Here is a 19678-nt window from a genome sequence, read left to right as displayed (position 1 = left end):
CTTGGGGTCCTCTGTTGCAGTGGCATTGCAGCAGTCCTAGCTGGAGTTTGTTTAACAGATAATTTAAATATTTCAGCTTTCAAAAATGCAATTTCCTGCTGCAGTAAGGAGAACTGTCTACAGATCTGACAGCATCCGAATCTCCAAAGAGTGGAACATGAAATAAATGCACAACAATTCCTGCACTGAACCAAGTCTGCCATTTTAAAGAGGAGAAAAAAATTTAAAAAAAATTGTAATTTTTAAATTAAACATATCAAACAAATCTTACCTTTTTTTTTTTTTGTATTGTTTCCACCTTCCAGCCTACCTCCTGACTATCTCCTGCAATATCTCTTCACTGTATTTTAATGTAGTACTTGAAGGTAGTACTTGCAGCTAATGAATTGATAGTTTCCTACTCACATAGCAAGTCAGAGATATTCAGCTCTTTAACATAGTTCGTAGTATTCAGGAACTGCAAGGCAAAGTTCACAAAGTGACCCCCGTATAATCGAATAGGGGTAAATAGTGTTATCACTTATATTCCTTTTGTTTGGTTTTGGTGTCCCAAAGCTCACTTTTTATATATGCACTAGTTCAGCGATAGTTTCCTACTCACGGTTGTGCCGACTGTATTGCGGTTAGCGTGGCGTCCCACGTATGTTCCGCTTGCAGGCAGTGATGTAGTTTCCAGGGTATGGATCCAGGGATCTTCGGTCATCAATTGCAGGAGTGCCGTAGTTAGGAATTTGTAGGTGGAGATTCCTGCCAGGTGCTCTGATCAAGCAGCAGGCTGGTTTTTACTGCGCCAATCAGTCTTAGATTTCTCCTGCCAATTTTGTTTGATACCGATCCCTCTCCTTATAGTTGGTTTAAAGCGCTTCAATACTCCGGTTGTATATTCAGTTTCATGGGATCCTCTTTCACCAAACGCGTTTCGGAGTTGGCTACGACTCCTTCCTCAGTGGCTAATGTTCCCATGAGACTGGTCATCTTTTATATCCAGCTATCCAGGTGTGAATTAATTCAGATGCATTAAAAACATGGAGTGGAATTTTCTGAACACTCACAATTAGGGATGAGCGAACCCGAACTGTATAGTTCGGGTTCGTACCGAATTTTGGGGTGTCCGTGACACGGACCCGAATACGAACATTTTCGTAAAAGTCTGGGTTCGGGTTCGGTGTTCGGCGCTTTCTTGGCGCTTTTTGAAAGGCTGCAAAGCAGCCAATCAACAAGCGTCATACTACTTTCCCCACGAGGCCATCACAGCCATGCCTACTATTGGCATGGCTGTGATTGGCCAGTGCAGCATGTGACCCAGCCTCTATTTAAGCTTGGGTCACGTAGTGCTGCACGTCACTCTGCTGTTACAAGTGTAGGGAGAGGTTGCAGCTGCGACGTTAGGGCGAGATTAGGCAGTGATTAACTCCTCCAAAACACTTAAGACAGTGATCGATCTACAGCTGTGGATCATTGAACTGCTGCTATTCAATTGCTGTTTTTAGGCTGCCCAGAGCGTTTTTCAGTCACTTTTTTCTGGGGTGATCGGCGGCCATTATGTGGCTTGTGGTGCGCCAGCACAAGCTGCCACAAAGTCCATTTAACCATCAATAGTGTGGTTATTTTTTGCTATATCCTACATCAGGGGCAAGCTGTCACCAAGTCCATTTAACCATCAATAGTGTGGTTATTTTTTGGCTATATCCTACATCAAGGGCAAGCTGCCACCAAGTCCATTTAACCATCAATAGTGTGTTTTTTTTTGGGCTATATCCTACATCAGGGGCAAGCTGCCACCAAGTCCATTTAACCATCAATAGTGTGGTTATTTTTTGGCTATATCCTACATCAGGGGCAAGCTGCCACCAAGTCCATTTAACCATCAATAGTATGGTTATTTAAATCTATCCCTAAAAGGGTATATTAGATTCAAGGTGCTGATAGGGTCATTCTCAATAACTTCACACACACGCTACTGTGCATATCCAAGTCTAATTCTGTCCGTAAACGTATACCTGTCACCCAGCGCCTAAATACTAGGCCTACAATTTATATTCAGCTAAATCTGTCGTTACTGTTGTGCCTGTATTAGTGTAATACGGTACCTAAATAGATAGCCAGATAGTGTTAGGTGCCTGTAAAAAAAAGGCCTGAATTTGAATTCAATACATTGGGCCAAATAATTTTTTTCTTATTGTGGTGAACGGTAACAATGAGGAAAACATCTAGTAAGGGACGCGGACATGGTCGTGGTGGTGTTAGTGGACCCTCTGGTGCTGGGAGAGGACGTGGCCGTTCTGCCACAGCCACACGTCCTAGTGAACCAACTACCTCAGGTCCCAGTAGCAGCCAGAATTTACAGCAATATTTCGTGGGGCCCAATGCCGTTCTAAGGATGGTAAGGCCTGAGCAGGTACAGGCATTAGTCAATTGGGTGGCCGACAGTGGATCCAGCACGCTCACATTATCTCCCACCCAGTCTTCTGCAGAAAGCGCACAGATGGCGCATGAAAACCAAGCCCATCAGTCTGTCACATCACCCACATGCATATCAGGGAAACTGTCTGAGCCTCAAGTTATGCAGCAGTCTTTTATGCTGTTTGAAGACTCTGCTGGCAGGGTTTCCCAAGGGCATCCACCTAGCCCTTCCCCAGGGGTAGAAGAGATAGAATGCACTAACGCACAACCACTTATGTTTCCTAATTATGAGGACATGGGAATACCACCTCAGCAGGTCTCTGATGATGAGTCTGACGAAACACAGGTGCCAACTGCTGCGTCTTTCTGCAGTGTGCAGACTGAACAGGAGGTCAGGGAGGAAGACTGGGTGGAAGACGATGCAGGGGACGATGAGGTCCTAGACCCCACATGGAATGAAGGTCGTGCCACTGACTTTCAGAATTCGGAGGAAGAGGCAGTGGTGAGACCGAGCCAACAGCGTAGCAAAAGAGGGAGCAGTGGGCAAAAGCAGGACACCCGCCGCCAAGAGAGTCCGTCTGCTACTGGCCACCGCCATCTGGGACCGAGCACCCCAAAGGCAGCTTCAAGGAGTTCCCTGGCGTGGCAGTTCTTCAAACAATGTGCTGAAGACAAGACCCGAGTGGTTTGCACGCTGTACCATCAGAGCCTGAAGCGAGGCATTAACGTTCAGAACCTTAGCACAACCTGCATGACCAGGCACCTGCATGCAAAGCATGAACTGCAGTGGAGTAAACACCTTAAAAACAAGGAACTCACTCAGGCTCCCCCTGCTACCTCTTCTGCTGCTGCCGCCTCGGCCTCTTCCTCCGCCTCTGGAGGAACGTTGGCACCTGCCGCCCAGCAAACAGAGGATGTACCACCAACACCACCACCACCTCCATCACCAAGCATCTCAACCATGTCACACGGCAGCGTTCAGCTCTCCATCTCACAAACATTTGAGAGAAAGCGTAAATTCCCACCTAGCCACCCTCGATCCCTGGCCCTGAATGCCAGCATTTCTAAACTACTGGCCTATGAAATGCTGTCATTCAGGCTGGTGGACACAGACAGCTTCAAACAGCTCATGTCGCTTGCTGTCCCACAGTATGTTGTTCCCAGCCGCCACTACTTCTCCAAGAGAGCCGTGCCTTCCCTACACAACCAAGTATCCGATAAAATCAAGTGTGCACTGCGCAACGCCATCTGTGGCAAGGTCCACCTAACCACAGATATGTGGACCAGTAAGCACGGCCAGGGACGTTATATCTCCCTAACTGCACACTGGGTAAATGTAGTGGCGGCTGGGCCCCAGGCGAAGAGCTGTTTGGCGCATGTCCTTCCGCCGCCAAGGATCGCAGGGCAACATTCTTTGCCTCCTGTCGCCTCCTCCTCCTACTCGGCTTCCTCCTCCTCTTCTTCCACCTGCTCATCCAGTCAGCCACACACCTTCACCACCAACTTCAGCACAGCCCGGGGTAAACATCAGCAGGCCATTCTGAAACTCATATGTTTGGGGGACATGCCCCACACCGCACAGGAGTTGTGGCGGGGTATAGAACAACAGACCGATGAGTGGTTTGTGCCAGTCAGCCTCAAGCCCGGCCTGGTGGTGTGCGATAATGGGCGAAATCTCGTTGCAGCTCTGGGACTAGCCGGTTTGACGCACATCCCTTGCCTGGCGCATGTGCTGAATTTGGTGGTGCAGAAGTTCATTCACAACTACCCCGACATGTCAGAGCTGCTGCATAAAGTGCGGGCCGTCTGTTCGCGCTTCCGGCGTTCACATCCTGCCGCTGCTCGCCTGTCTGCGCTACAGCGTAACTTCGGCCTTCCCGCTCACCGCCTCATATGCGACGTGCCCACCAGGTGGAACTCCACCTTGCACATGTTGGACAGACTGTGCGAGCGGCAGCAGGCCATAGTGGGGTTTCAGCTGCAGCACGCACGGGTCAGTCGCACTGCGGAACAGCCCCACTTCACCACCAATGACTGGGCCTCCATGCGAGACCTGTGTGCCCTGTTGCGCTGTTTCGAGTACTCCACCAATATGGCCAGTGGCGATGACGCCGTTATCAGCGTTACAATACCACTTCTATGTCTCCTTGAGAAAACACTTAGGGCGATGATGGAAGAGGAGGTGGCCCAGGAGGAGAAGGAGGAGGAGGAGGAAGAGGGGTCATTTTTAGCACTTTCAGGCCAGTCTCTTCGAAGTGACTCAGAGGGAGTTTTTTTGCAACAGCAGAGGCCAGGTACAAATGTGGCCAGACAGGGCCCACTACTGGAGGACGAGGAGGACGAGGATGAGGATGAAGCATGTTCACAGCAGGGTTGCACCCAATGCAGCTCGGGCCCATCACTGGTGCGTGGCTGGGGGGAAACGCAGGACGATGACGATCCGCCTCCCACAGAGGACAGCTTGTCCTTACCTCTGGGCAGCCTGGCACACATGAGCGACTACATGCTGCAGTGCCTGCGCAACGACAGCAGAGTTGCCCACATTTTAACGTGTGCGGACTACTGGGTTGCCACCCTGCTGGATCCCCGGTACAAAGACAATGTGCCCACCTTACTTCCTGCACTTGAGCGTGATAGGAAGATGCGCGAGTACAAGCGCACGTTGGTAGACGCGCTACTGAGAGCATTCCCAAATGTCACAGGGGAACAAGTGGAAGCCCAAGGCGAAGGCAGAGGAGGAGCAAGAGGTCGCCAACGCAGCTGTGTCACAGCCAGCTCCTCTGAGGGCAGGGTTAGCATGGCAGAGATGTGGAAAAATTTTGTCACCACGCCACAGCTAACTGCACCACCACCTGATACGGAACGTGTTAGCAGGAGGCAACATTTCACTAACATGGGGGAAGAGTACGTGTGCACACCCCTCCACATACTGACTGATGGTTCGGCCCCATTCAACTTCTGGGTCTCCAAATTGTCCACGTGGCCAGAGCTAGCCTTTTATGCCTTGGAGGTGCTGGCCTGCCCGGCGGCCAGCGTTTTGTCTGAACGTGTATTCAGCACGGCAGGGGGCGTCATTACAGACAAACGCAGCCGCCTGTCTACAGCCAATGTGGACAAGCTGACGTTCATAAAAATGAACCAGGCATGGATCCCACAGGACCTGTCCATCCCTTGTGCAGATTAGACATTAACTACCTCCCCTTAACCATATATTATTGTACTCCAGGGCACTTCCTCATTCAATCCTATTTTTATTTTCATTTTACCATTATATTGCGGGGCAACCCAAAGTTGAATGAACCTCTCCTCTGTCTGGGTGCCGGGGCCTAAAAATATCTGACAGTGGCCTGTTCCAGTGTTGGGTGACATGAAGCCTGATTCTCTGCTATGACATGAAGACTGATTCTCTGCTGAGTCGCTGACATGAAGCCTGAATCTCGGTTATGGGACCTCTCTCCTCTGTCTGGGTGCCGGGGCCTAAATTATATGACAATGGACTGTTCCAATGTTGGGTGACGTGAAGCATGATTCTCTGCTATGACATGAAGACTGATTCTCTGCTGACATGAAGCCTGAATCTCTGTTATGGGACCTCTCTCCTTTGCCTGGGTGCCGGGGCCTAAATTTCTGACAATGGACTGTTCCAGTGGTGGGTGACGTGAAGCATGATTCTCTGCTATGACATGAAGACTGATTCTCTGCTGACATGAAGCCAGATTCTCTGCTATGGGACCTCTCTTCTCTGCCTGGATGCCTGGGCCTAAATATCTGACAATGGACTGTTCCAGTGGTGGGTGACGTGAAGCCTGATTCTCTGCTATGACATGAAGCCTGATTCTCTGCTGACATGAAGCCTGAATCTCTGTTATGGGACCTCTCTCCTCTGTCTGGGTGCCGGGGCCTAAATTATATGACAATGGACTGTTCCAATGTTGGGTGACGTGAAGCATGATTCTCTGCTATGACATGAAGACTGATTCTCTGCTGACATGAAGCCAGATTCTCTGTTATGGGACCTCTCTCCTCTGCCTGGGTGCCGGGGCCTAAATATCTGACAATGGACTGTTCCAGTGGTGGGTGACGTGAAGCCTGATTCTCTGCTATGACATGAAGACTGATTCTCTGCTGACATGAAGCCATATTCTATGTTATGGGACCTCTCTCCTCTGCCTGGGTGCCGGGGCCTAAATATCTGACAATGAACTGTTCCAGTTTTGGGTGACGTGAAGCCTGATTCTCTGCTATGACATGAAGACTGATTCTCTGCTGACATGAAGCCTGATTCTCTGCTATGGGACCTCTCTCCAATTGATATTGGCTAATTTTTATTTATTTTATTTTTATTTTAATTCATTTCCCTATCCACATTTGTTTGCAGGGGATTTAACTACATTTTGCTGCCTTTTGCAGCCCTCTAGCTCTTTCCTGGGCTGTTTTACAGCCTTTTTAGTGCCGAAAAGTTCGGGTCCCCATTGACTTCAATGGGGTTCGGGGCGAAGTTCGGGTCGAGTTCGGATCCCGAACCCGAACATTTCCGAGAAGTTCGGCCGAACTTCTCGAACCCGAACATCCAGGTGTTCGCTCAACTCTACTCACAATGCTATTATAGCAAACATATTTATATCTATATATATTTCCAATATAAAACTTAAATGCAGTCTATAAAATGTGCAAAGATATACTCCGCTAAATGCTGTGGATAAATTCATCATTGTTATCCCTTACTGATTATCCTGCGGTAATCCTGCGTTATTCCTGCGTTTTAAAAAAAAAAAAGGCAATGATGGTGCTCTCTATGTGCTTTTCTTTGTATCAAATCATGTAAAGAGAATATATATTTGTTTGACCCCGTATTCAGTCCTATTTTGTCAACTCTGTGATATATAAGTTGATATATATAAATAAAAATAAAAATACACACAGAATGAACAAAAAATGGAGTCAATAGAGCATATAGAAAAAATCGATTTGTATCAGCCTTTTATTCCAGGCAATTTAAACCGTTACAGACAATTTTGTATTTTTCTGTGTGTATACATAGGGGTAATTTTTCTGCATTTTTTTATTATTTTTTTAATTTTTTTATTCCAAGCGGATTTAACCCTTGCAGTAATATTGCGTTTTTCTGTATGTATACATGCGTTTTTTTTGTCAATATTATAGAATCTAATTCAGATATACAGATAGATATATATAAAATATGATAAAAATTTAAAAATGTATTGTAAAAATTTACTAAAATTATAAATATTTTCATCTTGTATGATCATTTGGATTAATTTCATCGCCTTCTTGAATTATGTGAAGTAGAGTAGAAAGGGCAGTGAGGTCACCCACCGAGGGGGGGCCCGCATAGGTTATAACCCGCGGATCTCCCATCGGTGAAGGGCCCCACCATCTTAAAGGAAACCATATAGTTCTAACTCAGCATTCAGTCCTGCTGGTAGAAGAGTATTGAATTCAAAAATATGCCTAGATTCAATTCTTGACATTTTTTTGATATGGTTCCCACCCCTCCAGTCAATTTCGACCTTTTCTAGAGCGGCAAAGGTTAGACCTTTTGGGTCCTGATTGTATGTGGATTTAAAGTGGTTAGATAGTGTGTGTTTTTCATAACCTTTTTTAATATTGGAGATATGCTCCGCTATGCGTACCTTCAGTAGTCTTTTGGTCCTACCCACATATTGCCTTTTACAGGGGCATTGTATTATATAGATTACACTATTAGAATTGCATATGAGGAAATCTTTTATCGTGTGTTGGTGAGCATTGGTGGGGGATTTAACAGATAGTGTTTTTTTGGGAAAGGAAGTGATTTTGCAACCCATACATTTCCCACATCTAAAAAAACCAGTGGTGTTGGTCCATTTTTGTATTGATTGTGCTAAAATTTTCTTATTTTTAGGAATTGATGGTGCTACTAATAGGCCCAAATTTGGAGCCTTAGTGAACGTGAGTTGGGGATAGTGCGGTATTAAGTGTCCTATTGTTTTGTCTTTACCAATATAGTGCCAGTGTTTATTAATGATGTGTCTCACTTTTTTGTGTTGTGTGTTAAAAGGTAAGATTATCCTCATGTTGTCGCCATTATTTTGTTTATCTATTTTTGTGTTAGTATCGAAGAAGGTTTTCCGATCTAATTGGCGTACTATATTCAATGCTGTATCTAAAATCTCTGTAGGGTACTGTTTTTTGAGGAATTGGTCTTTCATTATTTTTGCTTCTTCCTCAAAACTCTCTATTTTTGAGCAATTCCTCTTTATTTGTCTAAACTGTCCTGTGGGTATATTTAATAGCCACTGTGGTAGATGACAGCTATTATATAAAATATAACTATTTTTTGCGGTCGGTTTGTGATATGTATTACAGATTAATTTATCGTTCTCTACCTTAATTTGTAGGTCCAGGAATTCTACCATCGTTTGACTCGTCTTTGCTGTAAAACGTAAGTTAAATTTATTTTGGTTAATCTCTTCCAAAAACTTATCTAGGGATTCCTGGTTATTCTTCCATATAAATAGAATGTCATCAATGTACCTTTTCCAGAGCACCAGGTCTGTCCCCAGCTTGGGGTCAATGACCTCCTGTTCCCAGCTATGCCAACCTTTTTATGGCAAATTGGGAACAGGAGGTCATTAACCCCAAGCTGGGGACAGACCTGGTGCTCTGGAAAAGGTACATTGATGACATTCTATTTATATGGAATGTGGGAAATGTATGGGTTGCAAAATCACTTCCTTTCCCAAAAAAACACTATCTGTTAAATCCACCACCAATGCTCACCAACACACGATAAAAGATTTCCTCACATGCAATTCTAATAGTGTAATCTATATAATACAATGCCCCTGTAAAAGGCAAAATGTGGGTAGGACCAAAAGACTACTGAAGGTACGCATAGCGGAGCATATCCCCAATATTAAAAAGGGTTATGAAAAACACACACTATCTAACCACTTTAAATCCACACACAATCAGGACTCGGTGGGTGACCTCACTGCCCTTTCTACTCTACTTCACATAATTCAAGAAGGCGATGAAATTAATCCAAATGATCATACAAGACGAAAATATTTATAATTTTAGTAAATTTTTACAATACATTTTTAAATTTTTATCATATTTTATATATATCTATCTGTATATCTGAATTAGATTCTATAATATTGACAAAAAAAACGCATGTATACATACAGAAAAACGCAATATTACTGCAAGGGTTAAATCCGCTTGGAATAAAAAAATAAAAAAAATAATAAAAAAATGGAGAAAAATTACCCCTATGTATACACACAGAAAAATACAAAATTGTCTGTAAGGGTCAAAATTGCCTGGAATAAAAGGCTGATACAAATCGATTTTTTCTATATGCTCTATTGACTCCATTTTTTGTTCATTCTGTGTGTATTTTTATTTATATATATCAACTTATATATCACAGAGTTGACAAAATAGGACTGAATACGGGGTCAAACAAATATATATTCTCTTTACATGATTTGATACAAAGAAAATCACATAGAGAGCACCATCATTGCCTTTTTTTAAAAAAAACGCAGGAATAACGCAGGATTACCGCAGGATAATCAGTAAGGGATAACAATGATGAATTTATCCACAGCATTTAGCGGAGTATATCTTTGCACATTTTATAGACTGCATTTAAGTTTTATATTGGAAATATATATAGATATAAATATGTTTGCTATAATAGCATTGTGAGTGTTCAGAAAATTCCACTCCATGTTTTTAATGCATCTGAATTAATTCACACCTGGATAGCTGGATATAAAAGATGACCAGTCTCATGGGAACATAAGCCACTGAGGAAGGAGTCGTAGCCAACTCCGAAACGCGTTTGGTGAAAGAGGATCCCATGAAACTGAATATACAACCGGAGTATTGAAGCGCTTTAAACCAACTATAAGGAGAGGGATCGGTATCAAACAAAATTGGCAGGAGAAATCTAAGACTGATTGCCGCAGTAAAAATCAGCCTGCTGCTTGATCAGAGCACCTGGAAGGAATCTCCACCTACAAATTCCTAACTGCAGCACTCCTGCAATTGATGACCGAAGATCCCTGGATCCATACCCTGGAAGCAGGGCCGGCCTTAGGTGTTCAGGCGCCCTGTGTGAGCTAACCTTGTGGCCCCCCCCCCCCCCCCAAAAAAAAAAAAAAAAAAACACTGCTTGTTGCTGGCATCATGGCATAGGCTGGCTGACTATCCAACCAAGTAGTTACCAGCCCCCACACCCCAAAGGCTGGTGTAATGTTATACTTCCCTACTTCGTGATATTTCCCTACCCTCGTCACTTCCGGTCGCACCGGACATGACGTGAGGAGGTGTGCAGCGCCGCGCAGGCGCACAACGACAGGTTAGGGAAATTTCACAGCAGAGTGCGCATGCGCCGGGAGCCTCGCCGGCGGTTAGGGTAGGGAAAAACTATGGGCCAGTGCGCAGGCGCAGTGATCGGATGGATGTTCTCAGCTGGACACCGGCCGACACTGCGCATGCACCGGGAGCCTCACCAGCGGTTAGGGAAGGGAAAAATTACGTACGGGCCAGTGCTTTTTCCCTACCCTAACCGCTGGTGAGGCTCCCAGCGCATGCGCAGTGTCGGCCGGTGTCCAGCTGAGAACATCCATCCGATCACCGCACCTGTGCACTGGCCCATAGTGCGCCTCCCCAATACCCCAGTATAATAAACATTGGTGGCGCAGTGGGCCCCCCAATATAACAAACATTGGTGGCGCAGTGCGCCCCCCCAACACCCCAGTATGATAAACATTGGTGGCGCAGTGCGCCCCCCCCCAACACCCCAGTATAATAAACATTGGTGGCGCAGTGCGCCCCCCCCAACACCCCAGTACAATAAACATTGGTGGCGCAGTGCGCCCCCCCCAACACCCCAGTACAATAAACATTGGTGGCGCAGTGCGCCCCCCCCAACACCCCAGTATAATAAACATTGGTGGCGCAGTGGGCCCCCCCAACACCCCAGTATAATAAACATTGGTGGCGCAGTGCGCCCCCCATATAATAAACATTGGTGGCGCAATATAATAAACATTGGTGGTGCAGTGCGCCCCCCCTCAATATAATAAACATTGGTGGTGCAGTGGGCAGTGCCAATGAGGGTTAAAAAATAAAAAAATAATTAACTCACCTCCTCCAATTGATCATTTCCTGTTCTTTCTTCATGACCTGTCAAAGGACCTGTGGTGACATCACTGTTCTCATCACATGATACATCACATGATCCATCACCATGGTAATGGACCATGTGATGAGCTCAGTGACGTCACCACAGGTCCTGAAGAAAGAACAGGAGACCGGCAGCTACGCGATCAACTGGAGGAGGTGAGTTAATTTTTTAAATTATTTTTTAACCCTCATTGGCACTTCCCACTGCGCCACCAATGTTTCTTATACTGGGGTGTTGGGGGGGGGGGGAGGGGGGCGCACTGTGCCACCAACGTTTCTTATACTGGGGTGTTGGGGGGGGTAGGGGGGCGCACTGTGCCACCAACGTTTCTTATACTGGGGTGTTGGGGGGGGGAGGGGGCGCACTGTGCCACCAACGTTTCTTATACTGGGGTGTTGGGGGGGGGGGAGGGGGGCGCACTGTGCCACCAACGTTTCTTATAAAATTATACAAATACAGGAGGCGGGTGCCGGAATCAAATAGCTGGCACCCGACCTCTGTGACAGGGAGCTGCGATCAGCGGCAGTTAACCCCTCAGGTACCGCACCTAAAGGGTTAACTCAACTGCAGCTGATCGCAGCTCCCTGTCACAGAGGTCGGGTGCCGCTATTTGATTCCAGCACCCGCCTCCTGTATTTGTATAACTTTATAAGAAACGTTGGTGGCACAGTGGCCACAGCCCCTCCCCTCCTCCTCCCGTCTCTCTTCTTATTGGCAGCGGCGGGGGCAGCAGGCAGGTCAGACACAGGGGAGGAGAAATCAGGTCAAACAGGGGAGGGGGAGATGGAGGGGGCGCCCCGAGGGAGAACACAAGTGCAGCCTCGCCTGCCGCATATTACATTGCGAGCTGTCGGCCGCCCAGCGCCCCTGTTGCTATGGCGCCGCACAGCCCGCACACCCCAAAGGCCGGCCCTGCCTGGAAGCTACATCACTGCCTGCAAGCGGAACATACGTGGGACGCCACGCTAACCGCAACTACAGTCGGCACAACCGTGAGTAGGAAACTATCGCTGAACTAGTGCATATATAAAAAGTGAGCTTTGGGACACCAAAACCAAACAAAAGGAATATAAGTGATAACACTATTTACCCCTATTCGATTATACGGGGGTCACTTTGTGAACTTTGCCTTGCAGTTCCTGAATACTACGAACTATGTTAAAGAGCTGAATATCTCTGACTTGCTATGTGAGCATCACATTACGGACAAACGTAGTTGGAAGGTTTTATCCTTCTCTGTCCATATTAGGCTCTTTCTTTCAGGATTACATATTTAAGTGTGTGTTTCAGTGTGCATTTATATCGATTTTATTAATTTTTATGAGAATTTATAGCATGCAAATATTTGTTTAATCAAGTTTTATATGTTATTACACATATGTGTTATTGTACACTTTGTTTAAATAAATTGTACTATATTAAATCTCCTATGTGTGTCCAAGTGTAGGTGTGCCCTACCACTCTTTTATTTATACATCCTGATCTGTGCCTGTTACCTAAAATAAGAGATTTTATCAATGTTTTTTACACCACGGTAGTGGCCTAAAAAAGTTGCAGATTATAGCGCACAAAATATATGCACAATAATATGGAACTTTTTGAGCTTCTAACCACTTTTTAAAAGTGACTAGAAAAGGGTTTACTATAATTTATTCCAGAGACTGGCATAAATTGCAGCTGAGATCTACGTCACTACCATCTCCTCGGTACCTGGCGCATGAAAAGCCAAATTTTTATTTTGATGTAGCTTACACTCATGCACTTTTTAGGTAGTTAATGTCAGTCTTAATAACTGCCCTTTCGTTTGTGTGACAATCTTTAGGTTTTAAAGCCCTCTCATATGTCAACCATTGCCAATGGAGACTTACTCAGGGAACGTGACCTAGGGATTCCTTCTGGTACAATGTATGACCACTTCCAGGAATTTTAAAGTGAAACACAGATAACCTCTTCCATGCAACATGGATTATATATTTGCCAAATCCATTGGTGGCCCAGTGGGTCTACTACCTGTCATCTGCCTGCTCCAGGACAACCTTAGGGCAACTTTGGGATAGTCAGATAAACCTTGGGATGACTTTTTCGGTGCTCACTACCCTGCCATGGTTACAGGAGTAGCATATGGCTATTGTAAGGGTAAGATTAGTGAATGACAACAAAAACTGGACTGGTTTATTGAAACCCTTTCCAACGTGATTGTGTCTGTGGGTGTTTCACACACACACACACACACACACACACGTTTCTTTTGGTATTTGGGTAAAGCCAGCTGAGGTGGACAATTCTGGCAATCTCGGCCGACCACCGTTTGAAAAATTATAGCAAACAATGATAGTGATGACCGATGGCAAACTTCTGTCTGCTGAAAAATGTGATCGCCAGCCAAATAATGGGCCAAATGATGGTCCAATGTGGCTGATCATTTGCCTTTTTATTTAAGGACCAAACAACTAGGCCGTCTGCTTTTTTTTTTTTTATTATTATTTTTATTTGATTTGATTATTCATCTGTTTATTTTTCATTTTTTTAAACAAACTCCCTGGTCACCCAGTTCAGTCTGGCATGGTGCGGGTGGGACCGTTCAAACAAACTATTCCATTGACGACAGATCAGCCACAATTACAATATCAGCATTTTGGTCCTATGCAAACACATGTGCACTGGCACCTATTAGTGCATGCTACAAATAAGCCCTGATAGGGATATATGAGAGACAGCACTAATGGTGTCATTTATCAAAAGGGTGTAAAGTAGAACTGGCTTAGCTGCCCATAGCAACCAGCCATATTCCACCTTTCATTTTTAATAGCTCCTTTGGAAAATGAAAGGAGGAATTTGATTGGTTGCTATGGGCAACTAAGTTAGTTATACTTTACACCAGTTTGATAAATGACCCCCTAAGTGCCTTTATCAGTTCTTGTGCTGTCGCTTTGAGGGAGCCACCAGCTGCAGTGACTGGTGATCACCGTAATACCAGGTGCTCTGCCACAACAAAATTCAGATGTTAACATCCATCACAGATTTCCGCCTACAGCAATGTAATCCCACAATCAAGGAGATTCATCAAGCTGGTGTAAAGGAAAACTGGCTAAGTTGCCCATAGCAACCAATCAGATTCTGCCTTTTATTTTTCAGAGCTCCTTTGAGAAATGAAAGGTGGAATCTGATTGGTTGCTGAGGGCAGCTAAGCCAGTTCTACATTATACCAGTTGTGATAAATCTCCCCCATAGTTTTCTTCAATCATGGCAGTTGTGGTGGGAGCTGAGTTGTGTATTAGTGCTGCTCTCCTCGCAGGTACTGCTAGATCATTAACACATTAATATAGCATCTTACCCATTATTATAAAAAGAAAAAATATATATCTTGAAAGATGACTGTACGTCAAGAAGAACTTGCTCAATTTGTGCAGCAACCTGTAGGGGCAAAATATTATGAATAAGTTATAAGGCTGAATTCACATGGCTGCAATATGGCTACCTATGGGATCTGAATATTTGGAGCTAACAACATGATGAGTCCAAGTTTTCAGCACAGTCTTTCCCAAAATGATGGAATCCAACTTAGCACTAAATATATAACTTCCATATGTCGCTGTCAGAATACCCTCAAATTGTATAAAGGAAATTATACAGTATACATATGAAGAGCTAGGGGGTGGGATAGAAAAGGAGGATATGACATCACTGGTCACTAGAACAAAATGGATGCACTGGTGTGCATGTAACTGGTGGCAGGTTCTTTGAGGTAGAGCTGCGGACACTAAGGAGCAAAACAGCCGAAGAGGAAATCGGACATAGCTACATTTCGGCATAACACAATCTACTCAGGTGGTGTGAGGCACAGTCTCTTAATTGTTACAACTTAAGCAGCGGGGGCCCTCACTCTTAGGTTTAACAATCTGTAATTCTCTCCTACATCAAAGACTGTCTTATTCAGACTCGGCTCCAGCACAGCAGTGTCTTCAACAATCCTGCAACCTGGCACTGAACATCCTGCTTGGGTGTCTGTGGCACTTGGCGACAGATGGAACGTTTCTCACCAGTCCTCACCAGGCTGTGGCAATCAGGACATTTTGGTCTGACTTTTAGTAGCCTATGCCCCAGGGGTGGGATTCAAATTTTTAACAGCTTCCCTACTCAACGGCAGACAAGCGGCGCCACGACACATGTTTACATATACATACACCATATGTATGCAACACACATACACATAAATACACCATATACATGGTGCACATACATAAATACACTATATCAGGCATGCTCAACCTGAGGCCCTCCAGCTGTTGCAAAATTACAACTCCCATCATTCCCTGACAGCCTACAGCTATCATTATACAAAAGGGCATTGTGGGAGTTGTAGTTTTACAACAGCTGGAGGGCCGCAGGTTGAGCATGCCTTCTCTATATATACACTACACACACATACCACCCAACTAAGGAGCTAAACTATTAGCAGCACATGAAGCAATGGAAGCGAACATCTCCAGCTGCCTTGCCATCTCCAGAGCATCGGATTGGGACTCGGCCAGTAAAACGGTTCTCCGATCCAGTTGTAATTTTAACAACCGGATCTGGAGAACTGGAGGGAACTGGCTTAATCCCAGGCCTGCTGTAAAGGGGGAATATTAATCACCAATATTTATGCAAATATCGGTAATTAATATTCATAAATAGGAGGAACCGTCTATTGATAACTCCGCCTATTTATACCTTTATATACTAATAACAATACCTTTGCTATGCTTTACACTAATCACTATGCTAGCTGCATGCGCCTTACTAACTATCGCCAATAATTACACGTTACACAGATACAAATATAACAGTATTTATTAACAATACACTACGCAATACACTAACATTACAGCACTAATTATACAGTACTCAACTACACTACACGTTCCCAATTCCACCCATAAACTAACTATATGATACACACATTCAATATTAACAGCCCACCCACCTAGTACTGTATACTATCCCTACGGAGCAGACGAAGGTAGACGGTGGTCTTACAAGCCGACCACCAAGCACAAATATACCACGGGAGGGGATTAGAGTATCAGGAATCAGGGCAACAAGGGGTGTACCAGGGGTATGTGGGGTAGGGTTATAGTGTCCAGGGGATATATACCAGGGGATAGCAGGAGGGTATATAGTGAGGGTTACCAGGGGAGTGAGATAGTGCAGAGGGGGTCCGGGGGGTATATAGTGAGGGTTACCAGGGGAGTGAGATAGTACAGGGGGGGTCCGGGGGGTATATAGTGAGGGTTACCAGGGGAGTGAGATAGTACAGGGGGGGTCCGGGGGGTATATAGATATAGATAGTGCAGGGGGGTCCGGAGGGTATATAGACAGTGCAGGGGGGGTCCGGAGGGTATATAGAGGGTATATAGATAGTGCAGGGGGGGTTCGGAGGGTATATAGATAGTACAGGGGGGTATATAGCGATACTTAGGGTTAATGCTCGTTGTCCAGGGGTCGCTCGTTCGTCTAGGGGTGCTCGTCAGTCCAAGGGGGTCTCCTTCCTTCAGGGTGGGTGGGCGGCCGGCTCTCTCCTCACTAGTGCAGGCCTGCCGGACTTATATGTCCGGCCGCCCGCACTGCCGTACCGCCCACACAGCGGCGCGCGAGCGCGCACCACAGTGCAGGACATGTGGGCCGGCGCGGTGAGATGACGTCACCGCGCCTGCCCGCGCGTCCCTGCACGCGCACCGCAGGGCCGCGTGCACTTGCTGACAGGCGGGAGATCCTTTGATCTCCCGTCTGTAGCTCTTAGCATTCTGGACATCGCAATGGTAATTGCGATGCCAGAATGCGCATAATAGAGTGAGCGGAGGTATCTCCTCTCCCTCTATTATGCTTAATTATCTTCAGCAGGGCTGCAGATAATTAGAACAAAAGGATTCAAATTCTATTGAATTTGAATCCTTTTGAGGTCACCAGAATGACCGGACCTTGTTCGGTCATTCTGGCGCCTTCACCCAGATTACATCAATGTAAATGCTTGGGGCACATTTACATTGATGCATCTGTGTCCATGTAGGGGGGGGATTTATATGGTATGGGGATATATATATATATGATATACAGGGGGCATTATAGGATACAGGGGGCATTATAGATATATATATATATATATATATATATATATATATATATCTATTAAAGGGGGCACATACATATATGAATTCCCACAGGGGCATGAATGAGCCCCTGGGGAATACAAGAGGCAGATGGGCGCTGGTGCTGGGCACATCTGCGCACATCGTCCTCTGAGGGGCTAACATATACATATATATATGCATGCCCAGTAGGCATGCATATATATTTATGTATACCTGCCACCCTTCCTCAACACCTGCTATTCCCAATCATGCCAAACTTCTCCTGTTTTATGGAAAAGTTGAGATACAGTTGCAAAAAAAGTAAGTCAACCCTTTGGAATTGCCTGGAGTACTGCATTAATTACTAGTAGTGTTGAGCGAATCAAAGTTGATAAATTGGAACTCGATCCGAATTTCAGGAAAAATTTGATTAATCGCAAATACGAATTTTCTTGCGCTTTGTGGTAACTAGAGATGAGCAAATGTTTCAAAAATTTGTGGTAACTAGAGATGAGCAAATGTTTCGAAACAATTCAATCTTAATTTATTCGCAGCAAATCGCGTTTAAAAAACGGCTATTTCCTGGCTGCAGAGAGCCTTTATATTGGTGTAGAACACTGTGCCTTGCAGTAACACGTATAGGGAGTCTGCTGTGGTAGTGAAATAATACTGTGAGTCAGTATGACACAGATGACAGGCATCACTATTAGAATCACTTCATTTATTTGGGCAGTCACGGGGCCAAAACTGACCAAATAACTCAAGTATGAACTCAGCCTTACATGTCGATGTTAGCGCCAAGAAGAAGCATACTCCTTTTACACCGTCGTTTCAGCTGATTCCACATAGATGTCTATAGAACCTGTTCTATTAAACGCTTATACAATTAGAGCCCCCCGACAGAGTGGAGAGGGTGTCAGCAGTAAGTTTGTGTTGACATTACTGATTATTTAGCCGTTCCTCTGATCCGTCAGAACAATAATCCCCAAAAAACAGATCCTGTCTGTTGAGCATTCGCCTTCACTCGGTCAGCATTTGGTCAATAATCCATCAGTATTACTAATGCCAAGAAAAACAGGAGTGGATCCAAAACAGAGATGAGACGTGAATGGAATATTTGCATGTCTTCTGTGTTTTGTACCCACTTATTTAAAATAAGCGTTAGTATGTGCAGGTCTCACAGCCGCTGTAACAGAATGGTAAGAAGTGGTGACCTCATCCTTTGATTTGTGAATATCATTCCATAAAGTCTTGAAGTCCTCTGCGTGGATGGCATAAGAAATGTCCATGTGAGGTTCAACGGGCACAGAGAAAACAAGCTCTGTGGCTGACACTGATTCAGACACGTCATACCCGGTCCACCTTGCTGCTAGCCACATAAGGTCCTGAGAACTGATCACCAGCTTACCGAAACAACATTCAAAGTTTCTTTGAAACCACATCCCTACGATAGCAGTGAGCACCTTGGAGCCATTATACAGGAAGAGCATGAGTGAAGTAAATGTCTCTGGTAACACCACCAATAGCTCGTCCTCAGTGTGTACGCCCCGCTGAACCAACCTGTCCACACAATGTGGTCCTCTGTGCTTGCCTTGGTGAGTGGAGGCTTGGATTAAATCTGTACGAACACAGCCAGTGGATCTCTGTCCTTTCCTTTGAGTCCAGGTAAACAGGAAAATTTGGCTTTTAGGTTCAGGTCTGAGCCCACTTCAATGGCAAGACCCTTCTGATTCTCAGCAGCTATGTGGGCAGACAGGTGCTTCGAATACTCTTTCAGTCTGGTGTATGATAAATTATACATCGGTGTCACGCTGCACAGAGTCCATAGTTTTTGAATGAGCAAAGCAGCCTGTGCCGGATCAAGAGTTTCCTCCAAGGGAGTGCACTGCGTGATTTTTTAGACGAGCTTAGCAATGCAGACCTTCGATGTGCAGAAGTCAAGCTTCTGGGAGAATAC

The 19678-nt window shown here is 45.2% G+C and overlaps 1 protein-coding gene across 2 annotated transcripts in view; it reads right to left on the bottom strand.

Annotated features, from left to right (window-relative positions):
* Nucleotides 1-19678, bottom strand: part of LOC120990318 — a 133078-nt gene that overhangs the window by 5174 nt on the left and 108226 nt on the right. For both annotated transcript variants that reach the window (XM_040419050.1, XM_040419052.1), the window contains one exon: nucleotides 14946-15025. In XM_040419050.1, coding sequence (XP_040274984.1) covers nucleotides 14946-15025 — 80 coding nt within the window. The remainder of the gene's footprint in view (nucleotides 1-14945; nucleotides 15026-19678) is intronic.

This window comes from Bufo bufo, chromosome 2, assembly GCF_905171765.1.
Source record: "Bufo bufo chromosome 2, aBufBuf1.1, whole genome shotgun sequence".
Taxonomy (NCBI): Eukaryota; Metazoa; Chordata; class Amphibia; order Anura; family Bufonidae; genus Bufo; species Bufo bufo.
Note: the sequence above shows the minus strand (reverse complement) of the source record. Positions and strands in the feature narration are given on the sequence as shown.